Source organism: Curcuma longa, chromosome 16 (assembly GCF_044706935.1).
Source record: "Curcuma longa cultivar G26 ecotype Majalengka, Jawa Barat chromosome 16, ITB_CL_G26_1.1, whole genome shotgun sequence".
In the NCBI taxonomy this organism is placed as follows: domain Eukaryota; kingdom Viridiplantae; phylum Streptophyta; class Magnoliopsida; order Zingiberales; family Zingiberaceae; genus Curcuma; species Curcuma longa.
Window position 1 is genome coordinate 12,525,692 of NC_133876.1, and position 26,744 is coordinate 12,552,435.

A 26,744-nucleotide genomic window follows, 5' to 3' on the forward strand; every position below is an offset into this window, starting at 1 on the left:
CAGCAGCAATGGTATGCCGGAGCAAAAGTGGGATGTTTGTTTTTGTGAATCGAGGAGAATTTGATCTAACTATATATAGCTTATTGGAGACTACTGTTAGCCTAGAGTTGGAGTGGCAGGAGGTGTTGAAGATGACCGAAGGTGATTGATTTAATTAGCCAACCTAATTTCAACTTGAGAACTTAGCATGAAAAATTCAACATGAATGGAGCATGAGTGACAGGCTCCATTCATATAATCATTTCATAAATAAATATGTTCATGAGCTCACGAATCAAATAATATTCATAAATAAAATTCACGATTATAGAACTTCCCAAAATAAACAACGAACTTACTAAACAATCAAATTTAAAACATTATAAAAGTTTAAAATCAAATCAATTCAAATTAAGAATTCCTTATCATCTAAATAAATTAAACTCAAATCAAATTCAAACAAAACTCAAATTTAAAAAATAATATATTTCAACTACTTCATTCATTTTAGGTTCAACATATAATTTATTATCTTTATCAAATAAAGTTGAATAATATAAAATTTAATTTGACTTGACTTATTTACTATCCTAATAATTTTTTATTTGAATTTGATTTGCATAATTGTCATATGGATAAAAAAAGATGTTTTAAAATTTATAACGTAATTTTATCAAATTATAGTGGCTAATAAATAGATTCTAATTAGGAAGGGGCAAAAGGCGAAAGTATATCTTTTCTCTGACTAATATTTTATTTTATCAATATTTCTTCAAGTTCTATGAGATCGATGCTAAGGCTTTTCTTTTGTAGGAGAAAAGGACTGAACTGAACGAGGAATGTTGTTCGTATTCAAACTCAAATAGGGAGAGTTGGGGGAGATGTTCTTCTTTAGGAGGAGATAGCAATAAGTCATCCTCTTCTGCAAAGGTGAAATCCGCCACCTTAGCAGTCTCACATGATCGGTCCCACGATCATTTGTGAGGAAGTAAATCGAAAAATTACAGTTAGTCACGACGCAATCAATAAGTCATCCTCAGAGGAATGCACTGGAAGCTCCAATAGCAAACATCATGTCTTTTGTTCTTCCCCAAGGCGAATGCCTATCTTTGCACTATGTTATCTAGAATCTTTCATTCCGCAATGATTTCTAGAAAAATGAAATTTACCCACAAATTTAGCCAAATTTCTAGAAAAATAACATTTATCTAGAATTTGCTAGTTTAATTATAAATTGATTTTGTTTGGGAAGAGCGAACATCTTTGTTTAGGTTTCATTGAATTCCATTGTTCTTTCTTTTGCTTGATAAAAAGTTGTATGTTTGATCACTCTAGTCCTCTGAAAATTTCATGGTTGAGCCCCACTCTCAGGTTGGATGTGCCGGTTTAACCGAATAGATGGCTCATTGGCTCGATCAAGTCTTCATCTTCTTCATTCCTTGAACCAACACACTATGAACTAAATTTGAGGTGAATATCGCAGGAGTCATGGACCAGTGCTACATGTCTCAGGCTCCTACGGAAGATGAACCTCTTCGATCTGATCCGAGGAGAAACGACACCTTGCCCTCTCCTCAACTCAAGGTTTGTGTTAACTAGACTCAATTATGTTAATCGATAATGTTCCAATCATATAATTAATGACACTGATGACTTAAATTGGGAACACAACATGTCACCTTTGCTTCCTTCTTGCCTTTCCAATTGATCCCTAAGAGCATAGACCAATGCTTCTGTAGGTTCGGGTTGGACCGGCTAGAGGGGGGTGAATAGACGGTTAAGAGAATTAGCACTCGTCTTTGAAAAAACTTGGTTGCAACTGGATCGTTGCTTCCAAGGCAGTTAACGCTCAATCAAAAAACTCCTTTAGGCGGAGAAGCCTTTACAATTATAGCACACAGACTTAGAGAGAAGATTACAAAAGTAATTGGTGATTTAACTCTAAAACTCTAAGTCTATTTATAGCACAAAAGAATAGATCTAGATCGTTGATCGTAGATGAACTTTCTCTTGGTCGTTGATCCGTTGATGCGATCCTAACCGTTGATCAGAGATAAGCTTGATCGTAGCCGTTGAGTAAATAAGGATAAACTTTATCTTTAATAAAAGATAAAGAGAATTATCCTTAATTAAAAAAATAAGCATTTATCTTTTATATGATAAAAGATAAATCTTATTATTATTATTTTTCTTCTTCTTTTTTTTCAACCGCCATGTTCAAACGGTCCAAGTCTACGTCGTCTTCTCCGGTCAAAGTCAACAGTCAAGTCAACGGTCAAAGTCAACAGTTTGACTTTTGTTGACTTTTTGTAGAATCTTTGGTTGGGTGATTTCTGGCCAACCGGAGTTAGGCTCACCTGAACCCGACTCCGGCCTTTTGCCCCTCGAGCATGCTTCCTCCCGGTTTCTCGTTCCTCGGACTTCGCGCACGTCCTTCTCGCTCCACCGGTGTACTCTTCCGTAGCTTCCGCGTCCCTCGGATTGCACCGAGCCCGTCGGCTCACTTTCCCGTGCAACCCTTCTCGTCTGCTACGTCTTACGCTCGACTTCCTCCGTACCTAAATTCCTGCACACTTAGCAGAGGGATTAGAACAACACAGGACCTAACTTAACCTGGTTGATCACATCAAAACTAACCGGGGCACCAACAGCTTCTTCTCTACTCATAAGTCTATTAGTTTTGAATCCATTTGAGGACTTCCTTCATGGACATGGACAGTTAACATCTCCGATCGCATACATCCTTCACAAAGTTGATCTGTGCCCGACAAGTCAAAAGTCTTTAAAACAATACTTAGGTCGGATAGTTCAACAGTTAACCTAAGAATTGAAGGACGAAATAAGCTTCAACAATCGCCTTAGATTGATCGTTATAATGTATGGATTATCCTAAGTTCTCTTTTTATGAGCTTTGAGTAACCTCTAATAAGCTTATATTTTCACATGGTGTATTATAAGTTAAAGAACTACTTTGTGTTTTCCTTTACTCGCAAATGAAGCCTCCTATCAACCGTCCATTTTAGTTCTAAACTAACTCAATAACTATCACCTTGTAATATGTTAATGTTCTTCTGGACTTTTTGCTCAATATATCTACCACTACATTAATTTTTTCAGGATGATATTTGATAGTATAGTCGTAGTCTTTCAAAAATTCTATCTATCTTTTCAATCTAAGATTCAACTCTTTTGAGTAAAACAATATTTCACACTCTTGTGGTCTTTAAATATCTCAAATATAATTACTTAGAGATAGTGCCTCTAAACCTAGGATATAATAATTCTTTTCGTGATCTTTTAATTGATAGAAAGAATAAACTGCAATCCGATCATTCTATATCAAAATTGTCTCTAAAAGAAGATTTTAAAGTTGTTTATTTTTATATAATTCTATAAAAATAAAAAAATATTTTTGTTAGACGATAATCAATAAGAAAGATATAGTTAATGATAATTTTAAAATCTCTTTAAATAATTCATTTTTTTACAATATAAATATATAATAATCATATATATATTGCCAGCAAATCTTCTTTTCTATTTCATATATCGCCCCTCTGTTTATAAGATACAATAATTTGCCGCCACTATATACCCAATGGCTGACGATGGCTGAAATGTAGTTTTTAAAAATTCCAAGGTAAAATAAAAAAATTAGAAAAACTCTGGCTCTGAATGTAATTTTCTCTTCTATTATTATTTATATTAATATATTTTATTATTATTTGGTTGTGTTTCTGGCAAAAGCCGACTTGATCGAGAGGATTTCCGATTGATAAAATTCTATAAAATATTCAAAACATAAAAAAAATTTATTCAGGGAGAAATTCTTCAGAGAAAAAGTTTCTTAAACAGACAGAATAAAAAAACATAACACTGAACATGTTTAAGCCTTTAAATGGGCTTGGAGTTTGCTACAAAATAAAAAATAACAGTGGACATATTTTCATGTCATGGGAATTCAGCGCCAAAGGATAGTAGCGGTTACTTCGGTTGTCTCAGATGAAACACGCCGAATGCATCGATGCAGAGTAAATATTGAAATTCTTCGGGGTAGTCGTTGGCCATGCTATCGTCGGAGACCCATTCAAACTCGTCGGGATGGCAATATTTAGAAAGGAAATCCGCCGGTGAGTTGGCTTCTCGGTAGGTGAAGGAGAAGGAGACGAATTGAAACATGGAGGCGGCGGTAGCGATCTTAAAAATCAGGTGGTGGCAAGAACTGTCTGCCTCTCTGTCGCCGTTCAGAATCTGAATCGACATTAAAGAGTCAGAGAAAACTCTGACGGTGGAGAAGCCTCTACAAAAAGCTTCTTGTAATCCTCTCAAGATCGCTTCCAGCTCATGATAGACTACGGAGTTACCGTCTCTGTTTCTGCACGCTGCGGCGACGGCGAACACCACTGCACCGACATGGTTGCGACCGATGCACCCGAGGCCGATGCGATCGTTGCGGATCGATGCATCGCAATTGATCGATATTTCACCAGCGGGCGGAGGAACCCATCGGCACATCACGGGCGGCTTCTGGGGTGGTGTGGCACGCGAAAGACGCGGAGGAAGATTACGAGGAGGACGACAGTGTCCCGTCAACCGTGGCGGAAAAGGAAGAAGAGGAGGAAGAGGAGATGCACGCTCCATCACCTCCTTCTCCGACCAGTAGTGACGACTCTTTTTCAATCACGGTAGGAAATGAAGAACACTAGCGCCTCTGCTGGCTTTTTATATAAAAAATATTTAAACAGAATTAACGGAATCAACAGAATTATTTTAAAAAAAAACAATTAATTAATAATAATCTGACGTGGAACTACTGAAGTAAAACGGAATTTTGTCTTGCAGCAAATACTGAATAACAGGATACACTCGTATTCTTAGAGGATAACACGTGTCGAAAATGGTCAAACTAATATTAATTGCAGATTATATATAGTTCCTCTTAGAGGATAACACGTGTCGAAAAGAATATTTGCATGAACAAACTAAGTTATCTAAAAACCTTAGTTAAGACACTATCGATATGATACAGAGGAGCAATAGATTCACTAGTTATGGATAAGTTAATTAAAGGCATGATACATGCAAAAAAAAAAAAAATTGATAAATTTCAGTCAGTTTTATGGACTCAATCCCTGAGGTAGCCAATCCGATCCCACAGAAATTTTCCACCGACTACCAGGGTAAATCGGGAAGCGTACACGACGGTCAATTCAGATACCCAGCATCCTTTGATTGCGTTTCCCATTTGAAGGAAAATTTCTACAAATACGTCGTAGCTGAGGATCGAACCAAGGGTCCTTGGGTTACAACCCGAATGTCCTACCGTTGTACTATTGCCCCGGGGACACATGATACATGCATAAAATTAGGAGAAAAGTATTTATTACATTGAAAAAACTATAGGTAGGAAATTTGACTTAGGCAATTATAGATGCATAAAACGAGGAAGTGAAAAAATTCTAGTTAAGGACAATGCAAGTAAGAAAAGATGAGAATGAAATTATCAAAAGTTTGTTGTATAAAATCGTTTCTGTTGAGATTGCCTTATAGATGTGTCATTTGTCACTCAGCGCTATGATTGAGGTCACGAGAAGGAAGAAGATGATGAACTTCGGGATGTCATCCGCTAGTCAGCACCACAGTCGACGTCACAAGAAGAAAGAAGATGATGAGCTCGAGACTTGCAAATACTAATTCCGTGAGAAGAAAGGTCAGAGGCATCTTTGGCTTGACCACTCCGATGCTCAAATCAGTTATTGAGGAGGAGAAAAAAGAAAACAACAAGTTATAAAAAAAGTGAATGTTTATAGTATTGCGTACTTATGCATACAATATCATAGGATTATGGTAAAAAAAATAAGAAAGAATAGTGAAGTCTGGTATGCATTAGGGACTCCAATTGCCAAATTCCTACGCTATAAAAGAAAACTATAAACACTAAGAAATATAAGAAAGAAAATGTGTATTTATTTATTTTTTCAAATAAAACAAGAGACAGAGAATTGTTTACTTCACTAAAGAAAACATGTCATTATATGTTTTTAATGGAATTCTCAAATACAATAATAATGAAATAAAAAATATTTTTTAAAATATATCAAATTACTATTTTATTAATATTAAGCAGCGCCTTATATATAAAGGAAGAGGGGTATTTTAGGGGGCGTTTGGTTTGGAAAATATTTTTCATTTTCTGTTTTCCATTTTCTATTTCCAGTTTTCCATTTTCTGATCTAGTTTTCAAAAAACAGAAAATGCGTTTGGTATTATACGCTGTTTTCTATTTTCTGGAAAAGAAAACTGGAAAATGCGTTTGGTTCGGGGGCGTCTTTGCCGCCATGCTCTTCGCCACCTGCGATGGCCTCCGTCTGCTCTTCTGCGCGGACGATACTTGGCGCTTCCTATCCGACCATGGAAGCAGGCTTTTGGGGAAGGCGCCGCCCTCGTCCCCATCTTCCTCGTCCTCGTCTTCTCCTGGTTTCCTCTGCGGCGTCTTCCGCGGCGGGGGTTGTGGCGGAGGGGCGTCCTCGGCGACGATTGCCATGGAAAGGGTGATGAAGGAGGCTTTCGGGGAGAAATTGACGCTCCGCGACACTATAAAGCCGGTGCTGATCCCGTGCTACGACTTGCAGACCTCCGCGCCTCTCGTCTTCTCGCGCAGCCGCCGCTCCCATCCCTTCCGACTCGCGCAGCCGCCGCTCGGATCTCAACGCCGATGATAGAAAAGCGATAGGAAGAGGAGAGGAGGAGGTTATGTCGGGAGAGAAAAAAATCGGGAGAAGGAGGTGGGGGCGGCCAAACGCGGAGGATGGGGAGAGGTACTGTAGCCGCATTTTCCAATTTTCCAATTTTCATTCTCAAACTAGAAAACGTCAAAATATCATTCTCTAGTTTTCCAGAAAATGAGAGTTCATTTTCCAAAAAATGAAAATAAAAACAGCAACCATTCAGCGTTTTCCATTTTCCTTGGAAAAGGAAAATGGAAAACGCTGGAAAACAGCCAAACCAAACGCTGCCTTAAACTTTCGACGGCAAAGTGAAATTTTGATATCGTCAAGGTGTAAAATGAAATGTTACTATTTCAAATATTAAAAAAGGACCCCTAAATAAAATTAATTTGCCCTAAATAAAATTAAAAAAGAGGGAAAATAAAAAGGGCAGAAAAGGCGGTCTCTCTCTCTCTGAGCTCGCCTTCCTCGTTTTCTCCCTCTCTAAACCCTTCCGCTCGGCCTCCCTCCACCTCCTCCTCCTTTGGATCCGAACGAAGATGAGTGGCGGAGGGGCTAGGGTTTCGATCCCCGCCGGCGTGCGGCGCACGATCCAGAACATCAAGGAGATCGCCGGCAACCACAGCGACGAGGAGATTTACGCAATGCTCAAGGAGTGTTCCATGGATCCCAACGAGACCGCCCAGAAGCTCCTCCTCCAAGGTCTCGATCTTCCCCTTTCCCTTTCCCTTCCTGCTCCTGCTCTCTCCCATCTCAGGCTCCTCCCCTTTTCGGCTCGGATGTGCGTTCTGGAAGTGGTGTCATCGTGCGAATCGAGTATTAGCATTCAGAGATCGATCTCCTTCCCCCCCTGTGGTGGATGCTGATTGATTCTATCGGGTGGAGATTTGGGTTTTTGACTGTGATTTTTTTCCCTCTGGACTTGGGCCGGACAGTAATCTGTACGGGTTTGGAAGAAATATATGTTTTGGGTATTGAAGACACTGTTCAGTATCAAGTAGGCTTTGATTGGCATCTTTGATTATGCTATCCTTTTTTGGCCGTCTTAATGAGACAATGATCCAATTGACGTGAATCATTGCTTAACGATTACTTTACCTTTCTAATTTATTGAAAATGCTTCCTCTGTTGAGACGTATGCATTCCAGTAGACTTGTCTTGCATAATACCGGAATCACCAATTTTCTGTAGCTCAAAGTTCTTTTGTGGTGTGCTTCGTTGCCTAAAGGGGTCACGACTCACGATTACACATTGTTACGTACTTTGCTGCTATATTTTACTGTAACATTTGTGCATGTCCCTCACTTTATGGAAGCTACTGTTCTACAGTCGTACTGTGAAAGCTATACAGTGAGTATGTTTCGCTTAAAATGCCTAGTGTTGGTACGTGGTTGGTATTTTTCCACTTTGCAGACAATTATAATACTATTCACATGGCATTCCGTTATGTCGCATATCATCTGTTATTGCCCAATATGATAACCTAAGCTAGGATGTATTGGTGTGAAGGTTATATAACTTTTATTATCTTCTTTTTAGCGTCAATTTTTTTGTTTGTCTTTTTTACAAATACTGGCATGATTGCAACAGTTGGGTATTTTGTATTTATTCAACTGTAAATGCATAGTTATGCGCCTAATTTTTCACGTGGTTTGTATTCAAGTGCCCTTGTGTCTACCTTTCTATTAGGTCATAACAACTCTTTTTCTTTTTTTGGCTTTTCAGACACTTTCCATGAGGTGAAAAGGAAGCGTGACAAGAGAAAGGAGGTAAATATTGGTTGTTTGGGTTGCCATTCTTGGCATAATTTCATCATTTCCTTCCTCTGTATTTTCAAACATAGTATATGTGTATACAACAGCAGCATCATATCTGTTCCAGAGCAATTAATATTTATCAGAATTTTGGAAAGATAAAGTCTTTGACATTTAGTTAACATAAGATTTCATATAAACATGTCATCTCATTGCCGTCTATATCTCAAGGGAAAATATGGACCCCTGAATTACATGAACTAGGCAGATGCTTGTTCTTATCATCTTTAAATATAATTTCTAATCTAACTGATAACAGTATAACCAATTACAATATGAAAGTTAAATTTTACTCAGGCTCATAGGAAGCCAAATTTCTTGAATCTTAACCGCAACTGATTTCTTGATGTTCTTCAGAACAAACTATTTTAAGACCATGGTTTGGGTCATTCTTTGATATTCTTCAAAGTACACTTGTGTAGTTGCTTTATGGCCCTTATAAATTTCCTTATAGGATTTGTTGAATGCATAATCCGTATACTCTTCTTGGTTGAATTCATGATCGGTACATTTTGCTTTTCTCACCAGAATGTCAGAGAACCTGCTGAGCCTAGGTGGAGGCCTGGTATGCAGGGGCGAGGAGGTCGGGGAGGTCGGGGAAACTACTCCTCCCGCTCACTGCCTAATGGTATGTACTTCTTTGTAATGCTGTACTGCTTTTGCGATGCAACCATATTGCTGTCAGTGTTAGTTTTCTCAATGCACCTTACATTTTCACATGAAGTTGCTACATGTAGTTTACAAACTATCATTTCCCTTCCCATCTGCAAATTCCACTTCCCTTTTCCCATCTTGTGCATATAAACTCCATTCTGTTATTTGCTGCCTTTGCTGATGGCTTTCACTCCATTACAGAACACATTTTGTTGTGATCTCTAAGGTGTACTTCAAAAGCACATATTGGTTACTTTTGAATCTTCTGTTGCTAGCAAGGTTTAAAATATCGAGCCGTGCTGAGGTTTCGGTCCCGGACTGGAACAATAGTTTTGATACCGTATTGTAGTATCGTATCGTGCTGGTATAGTTTCGGTATTTTTAAAATATAAAATATATTAACTAAAATAAAAAATGTAATCTAAATATTTAAAAATAAAAAATAAAATATTTTTAAAAATAATAAGATAATTTTATGAATTTTAATAAAGCATATTTAAATTATCCCCAACTATAGTTTAGGAATTGATTATTAAAATCTCAATTAAATCCTAAGTTAAAAACCCCAAAAAAAATCATGACTGCTTCACCCCTGGTCGCGCGCGGCCCGCGCGTGGAGGCGTCGCCAGGCACGTGTGGCGCCTCCAGTGGCGTTGCTGGGCTCGGGCGGCGCCTCCGGTGGCGTCACCGGGCCCGGGCGGTGCCTCCGGAGGTGTCTCCCAGTCGGAACCACGGTGCTGGTGCTGTGCCAGTGCTGGTCCATCGGCGGAACGAAAAATTTCACCCGTATTGCACGATACGGCTCGAAGTTTCAATCCCCAGTTGCTAGTTACTGGATATTGACTAGAAAATTGTCATTCCCTGTCAGATGCTACTGCTGGAAGAAATGCAACATCAGGAAAGGAGAGTGGGCTAAATCAAGGGATAGATAAAGCTCATACGTCTATATCCACAACTCCCGACACAGAGAATAAGTCTGCATTACTGAGGTATGTAGTTTTGAGCAAAGGTTGTCTCTCAATAATGTATTGCTTTACTGATTCTTGATGTCTGTGATGTCTAATTGAATGAGATCAATCATTAAATGTTTCAATCCAATTAATTGTGCGAATATCAGGTTTTCTTTTTCATTTCTTCATCATTTAAAGTTTTTTATGTTGTGCAATATTAATCCTTGATTTTATTGGAGCTTAATGTGATTTGTCATTTGATTCATTTGTAATTTTTAAAAGATATATTTGAGATCCTCTTTCCATTTTGAGATTGTCCCTAGGAACAATGAGGAACATAGGATTTCATTGTTGGATCATGAGATTCTAATCCAATTTAGACCACAATTGATGTCTAGATTGTTTATTCCTATTCAGCATTCTAAGGTCTGGACTCTGGGTTGCAAACTTGACAACCTGAAATCATTATGACTGGTCGGCTCTTATCCACAGTTCTACATCTTCAGCATGTCATACATGATGATATTTGGGGATAAATTTGGTTCGATTGACCATCTTTCAGGTTTATAATATTTCTTCTTTGGTGAGTTAGAGTTCAACTTTTTGTGCTTCATTTTTCGTGCTGAATCAGCATGTTAACTGGGGAGGATTAGATTGAGATACCAGTGTCACTACCTACTTCCATTTGTGTTCTGTAATCCAGTTTTCTCTTTCTTTCATTGGTCGGGAATTGGGTTGGATATGTTGCAAAAACATTATTTTTTTTCTGGAGGATATTCTGGTACCTGATACACAATATAAGGTAGCCTTGCTTGTATTATGTAATTAATTCTTATAGTGCAAAATATAAGTTAGGCCAGATTCATCGGGCGAGTTTGCCCCTTACTATCATCCTAAAATATATGCTCTGAATTTTGAGTGTTTTACTTATTATAAATCCTCATAGCCATCTGGAATAAGGCAAATTGCATGTACAGTCTTTTCATCTGTGGTAACTTTGTGCACTGGTTGCTTCTCTCGTGCCACTTCACTAGTACCTCAAGAGTAATTTAGATGCAATATAAGAGTTATAGGTCTGTGAAAAAAAGCATAAAATTAACCTTTTGGTAATTGGAAAGTCAGTTGAATTTTTTGATTAATTATACATTGCAAACAAGTGAAAAAATGATGTATCAGAACTTGTGCATCATCGATTGCCCTCTTCTCTTTTACAAGATGTACACTAGGCTTTTTGGTCAATATATATATTTTCTTTTTAAAACTTGAATCTTGACTATACTTTCAAATAATTCTTACTTTTCAGCTCTGTATCTGGTATCGTCAATGGTCCCAGCAACATAGAACATCCTGTGTCTTCTCAGGGGTCTAATGTGTCTGGTGTTAACGACGCTTCATTGGAAGAAAATTTTGATGCAGTAACTACTAAGACTGCGAATCCCAGATTACCTTCTAAAGATGCAAAAGGTGGTTCTGCATCCGGTCAATTGCAACGAGATATGGATCAATTCTCTTCAAACAAGTTGGTGACGGTTCCATCTACTGATACACACACCCCTACTGAGCTGGGGACCACGAAACAGGTAAATGGATCCAGTGGTCTGAATTTGCAGCCACCACTAGTTAGGTTGCACTCAACATATCTGGATATAGCTTTATCAGATGTTAGTGAAAAAGGATGTTCTGACATGAACTTTGCCACAGATAAAACCACATGGATCAGTAACAGATGAATCTGTAGAAAAATCCCAAGTTGCATCATCTTCTTCTGGTCCTCTGGGCAATAGACCATCTTCAACCTACAGTAATCGCTTTCAACATCCAAGTGGTTTGCAGAAAGGTAGAACTTACCTCATTTTCTTTAACCGCTTATATTTGTAGGCTTTTTGTTGTTCCAACTTCCAATAAAATAGAAACTTTTGTGCTACTTATTTATGTTATATGATCCTTTATTTGATGCCAAAAATAGATTTTTACTGAATCAACTAAAACACAGTGCTTCAGTTCATAGGAGATAGCATACGTGCATCTTGTTTGTCTTCATTTGAAGCCTTTGTTGGAAGCAGGCCCATGAGGGTTCAAAAGCAAGTTTGTTAAAGACTTGTAGACTAAATTTTCTGATAGCAAATTAACTTATTGAATACGATTGCCAACTTCCTTGGCCAGTGTACATTATTTGTTGGATGTTGCAATTTGTAATTGATAGATTCCATACGCAAATGGGAGTTGATCTTGGACGGTAACAATCCCCCTTCTATTTCTGGGATTTCTTTTCTTTGCTTAAATGTGCAAGTATTATAGTTTAACAAAATAAGCCCTTTCTTGAATATATTATCTTTAGGATATTTTCTTGTATATATTATTGATTTCCAGCAACTGAAGATTTCTATTGGATTTTGTTCTTTAGCCGTATTTTGCATTCAGAATGGAATTAAAAAGCTGGTACATCATCTTAATATGAATTTCTAATATTGGAGATGCTTACTTCTGCACTTCGATTCGCTGGAAGAATTTATTACTTTTTGAAACCAATCTTTCTCATTTTAATGCTAATTCCTATATGTGAAACTGCTGTATACTACAACATGGACTTCTTTTAGCACTTTATTTTCTTCTATGTGAGAAAATTACATGATAAGAGATACGATAAAAAATTCTAATTAGCGATTTGCCATATATTTGAAAACAATAAGGAGGCAGAATATGATGGATTCATATTTCTTTTTCTGGGGAAATGCCAAATTAGACAAATTGCAAGTTCTTTTGCAAGGGAATTACTAATAAAGAATTAATTTTCAGATTTGGGAACTTGCTCTTTTTGCTTATCCTTCATACAGGGTTTAAAATCTCGTGCCGAGCCGGTCGAAACGGGCGAAATTTTTCGTTCCGCCCGCCGACCGGCACCGGCACGGCCCGGCACCCGCCATCGCGACTCCGGCGGCCTCGCCGGAGGGGTCGCGCGACCCCGTCGGCCTCGCCGGAGGGGTCGCGCGACACCTCCGGCGCGGCGGCGGGGTCGCGATCTCGCGATCTCGCCCGCGCGTGCCGAGGTCGGGGAAAAATTGGGGCCGGCGACGCCGCCGGAGGCTCCGCCCGGGGCCGGCGACGCCGCCGGAGGCGCCGCCCGGGGCCGGCGACGCCGACGGAGCCCCGCGACACTCCGCGCAGCCGCCCGCGCGTCGCGATCTTTTTTCTTTTTTTTTTTTAAACTTAGGTATTAATTGGATTTTGATAATCAATTCCTAGCTATAGTTCAAAATTATAATGTGGGGTAATTTAAATAGGCTTTATTAAATCCTATAAATTATCAAAAAATTTATTTTTTATTTTTAAATATTTATATTAAATTTTTAATTTTAATTAATATATTTTATATTTTAAAAATACCGAAACTATACCGGCACAGTACGATACGGTACCGAAACTGTATCGTTCCGGTCCGGGACCGAAACTCCGGCACGGCTCGATATTTTAAACCTTGCCTTCATATGCAATGCACACTCCAAGTCCTTGCCTCCGTTGTCTGACCTAACTGCTCCAATATTTTAATTCTTTGGAATTTTTATTGTAATTCTGATAAGGCTTATATTTTAGTTACATATATGGTGGTGCAATGCTTGGTTCATTTAACTTAGTATCATACCATGAAATTTTTGGTGACGATTGTTAAATTTTTGCTCTAAGCTTCTAATCTGATTTCTAATTATCTAGTTTCTAACTTTGAAGTAGACTGAGTGCTCTTCTTTCTGTTCAGCACCTCTTGCTAATAAAGAGTGGAAACCAAAATCAGTACTTGCAAACCCTGCTCAGGCATCCGAGACAAATGACACATCTGAAGTACCTGTGGCTATTGAAGCTGTTTCCCAACCATTGCCAACCTTATCTTTGGCAACTCCAATAGGAGTTTCTGTTAATCTAGCAAAGAAGGTAGAGGAACTGCAGCTATCAGACCGACAGCATGTGATTATTCCAAACCATCTCCAGGTCCCAGAGTCTGAACGACATGGACTAAGTTTTGGAAACTTTGATGCTAATTTTGAGTTTAATACGGTTATTGCCAAGGACACTGCTAGAGACAATATTGAGACACCACCTTATGAGTCATCTCAAGAGACTGATGAAACTATTGAGAAGCACTCTTTAAGGTTTCTATACACTAATTGCATTTTTTGCTAGTTTCATCTGCATATGCGCTATCTGACATCTCTTTTTTTTTTCATCTTGCGGTAAATCAGGGCATTCTGCAAAGTTGAGAATTTTTTGGACGTGACAATCCAAAACATTAGAGAATTTATTTATCTTTCATTTTATAGACCATAAATTTACACCCATAATAGTGTGTTAATGCCAAAGATTTTAATATGGAAAAAAATAAATTTGCAAGATTTCATACATATACACACTTATATAATGTGGAATCTTGTGACATCAGAAGCCATTTTGGGCTGAATGCTCCTTGCTTCTCAATTGCATAGCAATAAAGGAAACTGCACCTCAACAATTCTTCTGCTATTGTAATTTACTTTTTGGCTATGCTTTTGCATAATAGTTTTGCTACTATGTTTTTCCTCTTCTAACAATATTGTTTGATTTGCTTCCTTCTGTAATTTCAGCAACAATGCAGCATCCTCAGCTGCGGAAGAAGAAGACTTTTCTGAACATCCTCAATCATCTGAACAGGTCACAGAAAGTTATTCAGTGAAGGAAATTGTTGCTTCCAATATCACGTCGCCTGAAAAAGAATACAACCAGGCCAACCAAGGTTTAGCACCAGAAAGTTCTCAGAATGTGGTTCTTCAGTCTATGCCATCCTACCCACCAGTAGGATTGGTGCCGCAGCTTGGTGGCCAGATTGCTTCTTTTGAAGGCTCAGACTCTCAGGCTCGTGATATGTCTCGTCTTCCAAGTTTTCTGGTAAAATTCATGCCCTATCTTATATCCATCGATGTATGTTTCAGTACAAGTCGGTATTTTATGGGCAACCTTATTCTCCTTCGACAATCTTATGATCATGATCTCTATGGATGACATTGGAGTTAGTCTTGTAGTGGCAACTAGCCACCGTGGTTTTGTACCAACTGAATCTTTGTTAACACTTTTTGTCATTTTTATAACACAGTGCTTTTGTGATTTATCATCCCAATTACACTACCAATTCAATAAGTTATTTTATGGAGCTGTTGTAATAAGAAAAATCTAGTGCTTTCTATGTCTAATTCAAACTTGGCTATAAATGAACCGAATGTTCGTAAACAAGTTTGGTGTTCAGTTTGATAAGAGCTTATTTATGTTCATTCAATATACAAAATCAATTAAATAAACAAGCTTGAACAACTCATTAAACTAAATAAACAAGATTGAACATATATGTGTTCAGTTCGTTAATGTTCATGAACAACGTTCGTGAACAATGTTCACGAACCATGTTTATTAATAAAATAAAACTCTTATCAACGTGCTGAATAAATATTTTTTAAATAAACAAACAAGTTTGAATTATCAAGCTCAATAATCAATCAAACAAGCAAAAGCTTCAAATAATCTAACAAGTTTGAATTGAGAGCTCGATAACATTTAAATGAACCAAGCTCAAGCCAAGTTTGAACCAAGCTCAAGCTCATAAAAAATAAATCAAGCCAAGTTTGAATGATTTTTTCAATGGCTTGGTTCATTTTGGGCTCGGCTTGGTTACCTTATCAAACAAGCTTGAACACCCCAAAGCTTAGCTCGGCTTGGCTCGTTTACAACCTTACTTTTGTGAACCACCCAGACATTTTTGCAGTGGTATCGTGGTTTAGAATCTTGTGCCCTTTCCCAAGAAATGGGCAAGAAGATGAATCATCCAGTGCACTTGTTGAGGTGGAACTGCATTACAACAGAAATGGTTTCTTGAGACTGTTGCATATACAGCTCAAATCTCAGCTAGCCGCAAGTTCCTCCTTTAGCAATGGGAGGGATAATAAACTCAATATATTATAAAGAGTAATGGCCAATATAATTTGAGAGATAAATCACTTTATTTAGTTTCACAAGTCCAGTTAGGTTTTAGATACAGAACCACTGCAAATAAGAGATATTTGATACTGTATTTGGATTGTGGCAATTGCTATTTTCAATATAAAGATGATGACTTAATAAAACTATTCTCTTTACTCTTGAGGAAGCTTCTTCTTCCTCTCATTCTCTCACTAAGCTTTATGCTTCTGTTTCTGATTGCAATTGGTTGATATTTGATTTGGGAGGGAGAAAACTTCATGTGCTATCTTATTGACTGATTGTGATCTGGCAATTATTTCAAATATTATCATCAATTTTGGGTTAAAATGTGAAGGAGATTGGTTTGAAATCGACATCCTGATTTCTGATGTATGAACCTGGAAATTGACAATTTGCTTCAATTTTTCTTATTTTATATACCTGTGCTTAACTGATTAGGTGTTGGTTTTCAATGCAGGTCCAGCAACCATATGATCCATCCACTAGTTATTTCAATCCATTCTATCGTCCATCTCCTGATGCTGATGGTCGGATCTCTCCTTTTTTTGCATCTGGTGCCTCCACTAGGTACAATGGGAACATTGCTCTTCTACCTGCTCAGGTTGGCCAGGCTTCCCAAGAGGTTTGTATTTAACCTTTCCACTATCATCTTCTTCATTTTTCTTCTATTTCCCTGCAAGAAAAAGTTAATTCCTTATTATGCATTGCCTGTGCAATGCTTCCATCTCACCATGATGGACAATTTTTTTTGGATAAAAATTGCTAAGCTGTTGTTTTTTTCCTTCTGCTAAAGAGTTTTTAATATTAGGTGTTACATACTGATCTTTGATGTTTGTCCATGCAACTAACCTTCTATTAGTTGTAGCCAAACCTCATGCTCGTCTTTGTCTTCTTTATTGATTATGGCTGTGTATCAAATTTTTTCTTGTTCTCATTCTCAATGATTTACATCCTGCTAAATAACTTGATGCTCTCTCTCTTTTTTTTTTCCTTCTCTAATCCAGAATACAAACCCCATAGTACTACCGACAGTTGGCTCAACTCCTCTTGGAACTCAAGCTGCTGGCACAATGCAGGGTTCTCTTGCTATTCCCCAGCAGCCAGTCCCTGTCTTCCGTCAACCTGCTGGGTTACATATATCTCACTACTCTCCCAACTACATTCCCTACGGTCAATATTTCTCACCATTCTATCCCCCTCCACCAGCGGTGCATCATTTCTTGAGCAGTGCTGCATTCCCTCAGCAACCTCTTACAGGTGGCATGTACCCAACCCCTGGAGCTGCAACTCCTGCTGCTGCTGTCAAGTATTCTCTTCCCCAGTACAAACCTGGTTCTAACACTGGCAATTCAACTATTCATGGATTACCAAATGTTTATGGAACATATAACTCAACCCAGGCTGGCTATACTTCTGTTCCTGCTGTTAGCTCTGGAAACTCAACCACCAATGAAGAACTGGGGTCATCACAGTTTAAGGAGAATAATGTTTATATCTCTGGACAACAGGTATTTTCTCTGCTTTTCTACAATTGTGATGTTTGGTTTAAGCTTAGCTACAATGTTTGAATCATGTCCCTTAATTCTCCTAATAGTGCACATTCACAAAATTACAATTCAGGGTTAATGAAAGCTGCTTAATATTTTCTGTACCACATGCTTCTTGGTAACCTCAATTGGGAACCATTCCCTTTTGCCACTGTTGTGCTTTTAAATTCAGTGATCAGTCTTTAGCTGTTTTACTTTACGTTTTAGCAGTTATAGAGATTATGATTATGGAAACAATCTGGTAATGTGGAACCTGATATTAGTTTAAGCTTGGAATCATACATCCATAAAAGCTAGTGCTCAGAGGATACTAAACTTACAATTATAGGTTCTTGATCATGGAAAAATTAAATAAGAGTTAGTTCTATATATGTTGTTTGAAGCATCAGAAGAACTGGGAGACAGACAATGCACTCCATAACAGATTCTGCAACTGATATTGCATACTTCTTGTGAAATGCATTGATGAAATTAAAGATTTGACTTTATGTTAGTTAATTAGAGCCCCTTAAAGAAATTGAAGTTTTGTATAGGAAAAGATGAATGCTTAACAACATATCTAATTAAGTTCATGTAATAAGAAGCATAATTGGAATAACAAAGAAAATTAATATCAGAGCAGCAATAGTTCTGAAAAAAAAAGAATGCTAGTCTGTAAAAATTGTAAAAGATGGTACAACTCTTCTTCATATAATTCAAATTCCAGCCTACATATTTTGTATGTCAAAATTTTATTGACTACCTGGTCAAGAATCTAGCAATAGAAGTTTCTGCTATAAGTATGATCGCCTCACAGATTTTTAACAGCACCCTTTACCAGTAACCATTGCGAGTGAAGGCTGTGAATTTTAACTATTATCTCTCTGTATGCTTTGCTTTTGATTTCATCCTATCCGGTATTTCTTTGGTTATTCTTGAAGCCATATCCACAGACGTTATGGTGATTTATTCCAACCTTTTATTGTTTTCCTTTTTATTCTAAATCTCCTAAGCATTGCATTAGGAAAATCTTTTATGCTGAACTACCTATTTTTAGTTTCTCAAACAATTTAGTTGTTGGCATAGATGTGTGTCCTGAAGCCGCTATTTCCTTTTTTGGGACTACATTAAGTCATACTAACTGTACCACTGTACTGATTTTAGCTTGTTAAAATATTTAATTGATGTTTTCTTATCACAAAGTGAATTAGTCCTGAGAGCCATTGGTTGATATGTTTACATCCAGTTTTCTTGTTTGGCTGCAAGAATATCTGGTTATGTTCATTAATTTGATCCGAATATCTCATCATGAGCCAGGGACACCTTTTGGTTCTTTTGGATCTAGTTTTAATTGGACCGCATCTTCTGTCAAACACAATGATGGAATTCAGCTTCTGACCCCAAAACTTCCCGAGTAACTGAACGTTTGTTTCTCTTATAAAAACATTTAGGTTTTTCTATGGATCTGCTACAATTGTGTAAGGATTACTATTAATTGATTCATTGACACAACAACATGGAATCTGGCTCCATTACTGAGTATATCAAACCTCCATGTTTCTATTATAATCGAATCATTCATGTACTGGCCGATTTGTGTATCAATATCATTTATCTCCTATATTCTTGAATAAGATCCCTACAAGTCTTTTGTAACTTAATGTTTTCTAATAATTCTAAGGAAAGATTTTCATTCTCTGTTTACGAATTCATGTTGGTGGCTTTCTTCCTTCTGGATGTACTATTTAGTGTTCTTTCCGGCTGTAGTATTTACAATTCTGAAACTATTATGTTGTTTCCCCCTTTTCTGTTTGTGTATTATTGATGTGTATTTCTATATTTGTTGTCTGTGCAGAGTGAAGGCCCGCCAGTTTGGATTCCTGCCGCTGGACGCGACATTTCCTCACTTCAAGCTAACTCTTTCTACAACATTCCTCAGGGTCAGCACATCACTTTTACACCAACACAAGCCGGGCATGGCGCCTTCAGTGGCATCTATCCCCCGACACCTGCCGTCCCCAATTCTGTTCACCCTTTGCTGCAGCAATCGCAAACTGTAGCTGGGGCTGTCGAAATGCTGGCCCCTCCTACCGGTGTTTATCAACAGACACAACGCGCACAGATAAATTGGACCAATAATTATTGAAGCCACTCAAACCTAAGTTATTTTAGCCACAGCTCAGACATCGATCATCACTCGGACAGTTTAGAGGACATTCGGAACGCGGCATAGGAGTAAGCCTGATTGGGGAAAAAAAAGAATGGATATATATATATTTATATCTAAAGCATGGCCATCCTGCATGGGAAGGCCTTCAGGGTGTGGAGTTGCTAGACATTCATAGTTTGGGCTATACTTGTGAACTGATACTGACCTCTCCCTTTTATGTTTACTTGTGCGGTTCCCTCGGGTTCTTCTGTTGTTTTGCTGCCCATTCTTTGTCATCTGCCTTTTTTTTTTCTTTATTTTACTCTTTTGAGCTATTAAATTAAATACTCTCTCTAATTATATTTTCTCTCATCACTTTCAGATGAGGCCATAAAGCAGCATTAGATATGCTAAGAATCTAGAGCTAGTGGATCGATTGCTTGCTTGCATACTGCTGAATGCATGTGTTTCTTGATCTACTGGATTGGTAGCATAAGCCAGTATCGATATTTAAAATTATGTTATGATTTTCTTGAATACTTGTTCTGTTGCTGTCTTAATATATCTGGACTATGCTTGAGCAAGTCTATCAATATGTTCTGTTCAAGTGTTGTATTAACATACTCTCCCATTCTTAATCGTGCACTTTTGTATGCTTAAGTTTCTTCAGTCATTCTACTTCGTGAAGTTTATTTTTAAATTTGAAATTTAAAAATATAAATAATTTTGATTCAAGTTCAGTTCTAAATGAAATTCAAGTTTGAGTTTGATTTGAGTTATTCAAATCTTGATTTGAATAAAATTGAATTATAGTTCAAAATGATTTAAATTCAAGTTTAGTTTGAGTTATTCAAACAACACATTCGAACGCATATAATAGAACAGCAGAATATTCCGTTAGAATTCGATAATTTAAATACGAAGTAAATATTATGTGCTTGAATTTGGTTCGAAAAAATTATGAAACACCCTTAACTTATACTTCATAATTAGTAATATTTTGTAGTTAACAAAATTGTTTGAAGAAATTTTAAGTAGAAGAAAATAAATTTTAATGTCTACCAAAAATTTTCCTATAAAATAGGCAAAAATGATTATGAAATCCAACAGCTTACAAATTGATAGATAAGATTTAAACTTATAATTCTCTTATTTTATTTATTTAAATTAATAATTAATTCATATTTTAAAATTTAATTAGATCTTGATTGTTCTATTTATTGTGTAATTATTTTTATGAGATATAATGAATAAATAATTATTTTATTTAAAAATAATTCTCTTTTATTTTTTTAGTTTGATAGAGAAAAGTCAATAGAGCCGAGACCACCGTTGCAGATCGCATGGGTTATTGGATAATCCAAGTAAGATCCATTAACCTGTTAAGCGCGGAAAGAAAACGTTTTCCCACCACCAATTAGTCGTTGACGGTTAACACACGTGGATAAGTTGCCACGCGTTGAAAGATGGGAGACCCGTGCCAACTTGCCAGCTCAGCTTCGCCTTCCTCGCTGCAGCCTCAGTGTCGAGTGTAGACCAGCCGACTCCTTTCCAAAATTCCAGCCCTGCGTCCCCTCGCCGCCGGCCAGCTTCCCACAGGAATGATGCTCAGCGCCACCGTCTTCCTCGTTGCAGGCCTCCCAAGCCCCGACAACCTTTGTGTCTTTGATAGTGCCTCCGGCGCTCCTTGATTTGCCTAGAACTCAGCTCATGCAGCCCTAACGACCATTGCACTCAAACCCACAGGGGCCAAGGCCCCTCACGGTTTTCACCATTGCCTCCACCGGCGTTGTATCTTGGAGTTGACCTCTCACCACTGCCCAAACTAAAACCCTACATTGTTGTTGCTCACCGGCACCACAAGTGGCCGGCTCTATTAGTTCCACCGTTGAGTGCTAACAGTAACCCCTGCTTATCTTGTTGTATTTCCTCTTCCGGTGACCTAACTGTGGACGGGTCTTCGTGGCCCAAGCTGAAATCAGGTTGGCTAATTAAATCAGTCACCTCCGGTCATCTTCAGCACCTCCTGCCACTCCAACCTGGGATAACAGTAGCCTCCAATAAGCTATATAGTGATAGATCAAATTCTCCTCGATTCACAAAAACAAACATCCCACTTTTGCTCCGGCGGCCCATTGCCGCCGGCCATCCATAGCTCCACTGGTCCCTGAGTTTAGTGGGGTGTACACATACGCACTAGGCTCAGAAACGATGTTGGATCATTCCTCCTTCCTCACTCAGTCAATCACTCTCCTTCTTTGCCAGATTACTTCCCTGTCACCCTCTCCAGAACAAGTAAACAGGCGAAGCAATTGCCTTTCAAGTAAAACCATGAACAAGTAATTCAATTATTGACTTTATAATATTACAAAATATATACACAGTACAATAACTTCATAAATATTTTCTTGCTCACTCTCTTAATTTCATACATAAACAAACAAACATCAAAAAGTATTTTAATTTCATACTTATCTAATAGTAACAATTGGAATATGTCTAATCCTTTGTCGTTCTTCATTGTCTTCGTCTTCTCTTAATTTTCCCACTAGCTCCTCAGGCATTTCAGTAAGAGTGAGCTTTTGGAGATGTGTGAGAAACTCTATGCCACTAGGGACCATCTTTAATTCTGGAAGCATCCCACATATGTAGTTTATATAAACTTGCCATGGCACCTTCCTCTATCACAATGTTATTTAAATTCTTCAATCGTTCCAAGTAAAGCCTTTTGAGATTAAGGAACCAACCTGTTCTAAAGTGCAGTTTTTGCCCCTCATATGAATCATCCTCCAATTCTAACTTCACTAGTTTATGCAATTGTCCGAGTGAAGGAAGTGGATCTTCTATTAGATGTGACCTCGACAGTCTCACATGTGTGAGTTCTGCACAAGAACGAATAAATGTAGGCATTTTCCCTTCAAATAATCTAACCCACAAAACCAACTTCTGAAGTGGAGGAGGTGAAGAATTTAACATTTCAAAGTTGAGCTGTTCTTCACTTGCATCCATGCTTAAGCTTAAGCTGACGAAGGTTCCTCATCTTAGACAATGAGGTGCAAAGCTGAGGACAATAGGCTTGTTTCCAAACCCCCAAAAACTCCTAATGTTCGGAGCTCTTTCATGTCTCCCAATCGGTGTACAAGCTCCTCGTTTGGTCTAACTCCTTGCAGAGTTTGTAGGTTCTTCCACTGCCATGATCCTTCAAGAGTTGGAACACAGCCAACTACAGTTGATCCCCCAGATTCAATTTCTTTCCAAGTCACAAATAGGTGACGAAGTTGCTTCAATTGTGTGACACCACGTGGGAGCTTCCTTATGTCTGGAAAAACGGAGGTCAAGTGTTTGCAAACTCTGGAGCTTTTGGATATTGTTGGGAAGTTGTTTCACTTTTGTATCCCTCAAACCCAAATAGTGAAGGTTAAACAAGGCTGAAACTTCATTTGGTAAGTTGGAAATTGGAACTCCTTGCAGCTCCAACACCCTCAACGTTTTGAAACGGATTAAGACTGCTCTCAGGGAGCCTGAACTAAAATTGCAACTAGAAAACACAACCAAAGAGCGAAGTCGTGAAAGGCTCAGGCTTGTAGTTAAATCAAGGGATTCATCATCATTTGTTTGGATGGAAAGGCGACGAGTTTGATCGTCCAAAACTGATTGTGAACCATGAAGAATCATGCAAAATCTCATCTTTTTAGATATTTCAAGTGTTACCTCTCTTACAAGCATCATGCATTCTGAAAGCCTTCAGCCTCCCAAAGTCATTTCTCTTTGCCACCTGAAGCATGGACCGATCTACAAGTTGAGTAAGATAGTATTCAGCCTCCTCTTCCATTGCTCTGTCGTTACTGCTCTTTGCCTCAATGAATCCTTCGGCGACCCACAATCGGATTAGTTTCTTCCTTTTTATTAGATAATCTTCAGGGAAGATGCTACAATATACAAAACAATTCTTTAGGTAGTTAGGCAAATCATTGAAGCTAAGGTTAAGAATACTCTTCAATGCATCAAGCGAAGGGTTTTTTTCAAACTCCCAGTGAAGACAATCATAGACTTCCTTCCATCCACTTTCACTCTTTTCCTTGGTTGATAATAAACTGCCAATTACTGTAATAGCTAATGGTGAGCCCTGACACTTTTTCAAAATCCTTTGACTGTAAACCTTAAGCTCTTGTGGACAAACATTATTGTTCTCTTTTCGGAATGCCTTCTTGCAAAACAGTATCCATGCATCGTTTTCATTAAGTTGTTGCAGCTCTATCATATGTTCTTCCTTTGCTATCCTTGCTACATCATGCTTTCTACTGGTAACAACAAGTCTACTTCCATTGTTGTTATCAACAAAAGCATCACCTATTTCATTCGACAAGTCTACATGCCAAACATCATCTAACACAATTATATATCTCTTTCCCTGCAAACTTTCTCGAATGATTTCAAATAACTCTAATCGTGTCATGGTAGCGATACCATCTGGGATAGACTCCTTTTTTTCCTTGAAGATTTCCTGGATCATTGTTCTTAGGAGTTCATCCACACTATAATTTTGTGAGACTGTAACCCATACCTGACAATCAAAGTGACTCTTCACAGCATCATTGCGATAGACATTTGCGACGAGAGTAGTTTTTCCTTGGCCACCCATTCCCCATACTGCAATTGCTGTCATCTCCCTGCAAGTATCAGCATTAGTCAGCCATGAAACCAACTTAGATTTGTTCTCTTCTATCCCCACTACATCATCTTCATCAATTAACATGGGTCATCAGCTCGATAATGATGATGTGTGTCTCTTTCTGAATTCTTCACTCTATTCTCATTGCCTCTATTCTTATTGCCAAATAGATCTTTCGCTCTTGCAAGTTCAGAAAGATCTCTCTCCATGTTTTCTAACTGAGAATCAATACCACGCCAAGCTTTGGCAAGACTGCAACAAAGGTTTGATGGTCTTGAGAGAAAATTCTTCCATGTTCTTCCACGTTGCTCTCCAACTAGATAGAGGTATTCATCAATGATGTCTTCCATCTTGAAGGCTACCACTCTCACCTATCATATAATTCATAAAAATTAAATTTTATTTTTATGACATCAATAATTTGATTAAATTCCTTAAAGAACGATCAGTTAAAAGCATGGAGGAACAAAAAAACATAAAAGTAAAGGAAACTGTGTCACCTCTTGGGTCCAGTCATCATCATCAGCGGCAGCAGTCGACTGATTAGATCTTTCAAGGAATTTCTTCATCAATCTGAACGTAATGAAGTTTCGTTCTATGCGAGCGTGAATCTGATCTAAAGGTGGAGTTGTGTGCTGCAGCAGTAGCTGAGAGCATGTGCTCTGCGCTTGGTCGAACTGCTACTTCGCCGAGCTTGTTGATGAGGAAGGAGATGAAAGCAGCCTCCATATCTAGAGATAGATCGCTAGCTAGCTAAAAGGAATGATCTGCCTTTGCCAATCTCAACTCCAACCGGCCGGTACGTGTTTTTGATCGCTGCAGTGTGTGTTTTTTTATAGCTGCTACTAGTATCCGAGCTATAATAAATAAATAAATAAATAACAAGTAATTTTAATTAATATAACAAACCAGTTTAAATAAAACAAAAACACAAGTTGTACATATTCTTTTACTTGGTCAACTCGTATTATTTTAATGCAACAAGCTAATTTTAAATAAATAAATAAATAAGAAGTCAACTTGGCTGCTTCAATTGGCTGGTTGTCACTGGGTCCCACAATGACAGTCCAGATTCTAGCTTAGCTTGCATTGTTAAGGGCACATCACGCTGCTGTTCACATGGGCCCACATTGACAGCCAATAAGTAGCTTGCATTGTTGACAGAGGAAGCACTGCACGATACACCCACAGTGTAAGCCTGAACAACTGTGGAATCTGTGTCCAACTGTAGTAGTTAGGCGCATTATTCGTGCAATTTGTGGAATCAGCCCAATTTGCTTATAGCCCTATATATTAACTCAAGTCGTATTATTTTTAATACAATAATAAACTAGTTTTTAAATAAATAAAATGTCACGTTAAATTATTTTATTTATTTCGTTATGTGCATGGTAGTATTTTAATACGACAAGCAAAGCAAGCTGGCTTAAATAAAATAAAAAAGTCAAGTTCAATTATTTTATCTAATTGTACTTGAGAATTAATTAATTAAAGACATAAACATTATATATGTTTGAATAATTAATTAATTTCGATTAGGCCAGCTAGCTAATTAAGTTGAATCTAGGCCAACTTTACTTTAAAATAATATATAATACTATTTTAAAAAATCAAAGTATGTCAATTTTAATTCGATTAAATCAAATCAAATCAAAGTTATTGTTAGAGCAAAGACTTGATACTAATTTAAGTTCTAATTACAAAGTTTGTGTTTATCCTCTAATTAGAAAAGAATTATTTTCGCTAGCTGTTCTTCCTCATTTATTTGAATAAAATTTAAAAGAAGATCAATTTAATTAATGGATTTTTGTTAAAAAGTTTGACCTACTACACAAAAATCAATTAAAGTAAAGAAAAAAATAATAACAATTTGCACAACTTATTTAGGTTTTTTGTTTGTCTGGAAATTAAACGAGACAATTAAATGAAAATGCTTAGTTTTCGAGATCCAGTTCATTTTTGAGCAATAAGGAGTTCTCAATTTTTGAACCGTAAATGAACAGCTCATTTGCATTTGCTCAATAGTCAAAATTAAATTTAAAAATAAACTGAGACTAGTGAGCTTTAGTTCATTAGTGTTTATAGTAATTATATTTTTGTTTTTTATAATACACTAAAAATGTAAAAATAGTATAAAAAAAAATAGTATATTTCATTTCTTAATTAGATAAATATTCGAATTAAATTATATTCTAAAATTTAATTAGATCTTGATTCTATTGTGCAATTATCATGATAGGTAATTCTTGATCCCATACTTAGTAAAGGGGATGTCAGA

General features: G+C 37.5%; 1 protein-coding gene and 1 pseudogene across 1 annotated transcript; one reads left to right on the plus strand and one right to left on the minus strand.

The window, feature by feature from the left end:
- The first annotated feature begins 7,176 nt into the window (after positions 1 to 7,176).
- Positions 7,177 to 20,463, plus strand: LOC141847308 (GBF-interacting protein 1-like). The gene is made up of 11 exons (XM_074735321.1): positions 7,177 to 7,409; positions 8,433 to 8,476; positions 9,050 to 9,149; positions 10,044 to 10,164; positions 11,429 to 11,705; positions 11,827 to 11,962; positions 13,877 to 14,267; positions 14,736 to 15,036; positions 16,577 to 16,741; positions 17,124 to 17,627; positions 19,501 to 20,463. The coding sequence occupies exons 1-11, from the start codon at positions 7,247 to 7,249 to the stop codon at positions 19,789 to 19,791; spliced, it is 2,493 nt and encodes an 830-aa protein (XP_074591422.1). The 5' UTR covers positions 7,177 to 7,246; the 3' UTR covers positions 19,792 to 20,463.
- A 1,747-nt stretch (positions 20,464 to 22,210) lies between these two features.
- On the minus strand, positions 22,211 to 25,195 carry LOC141847307 (disease resistance protein RPM1-like; annotated as a pseudogene).
- Between the last annotated feature and the right edge of the window lie 1,549 nt (positions 25,196 to 26,744).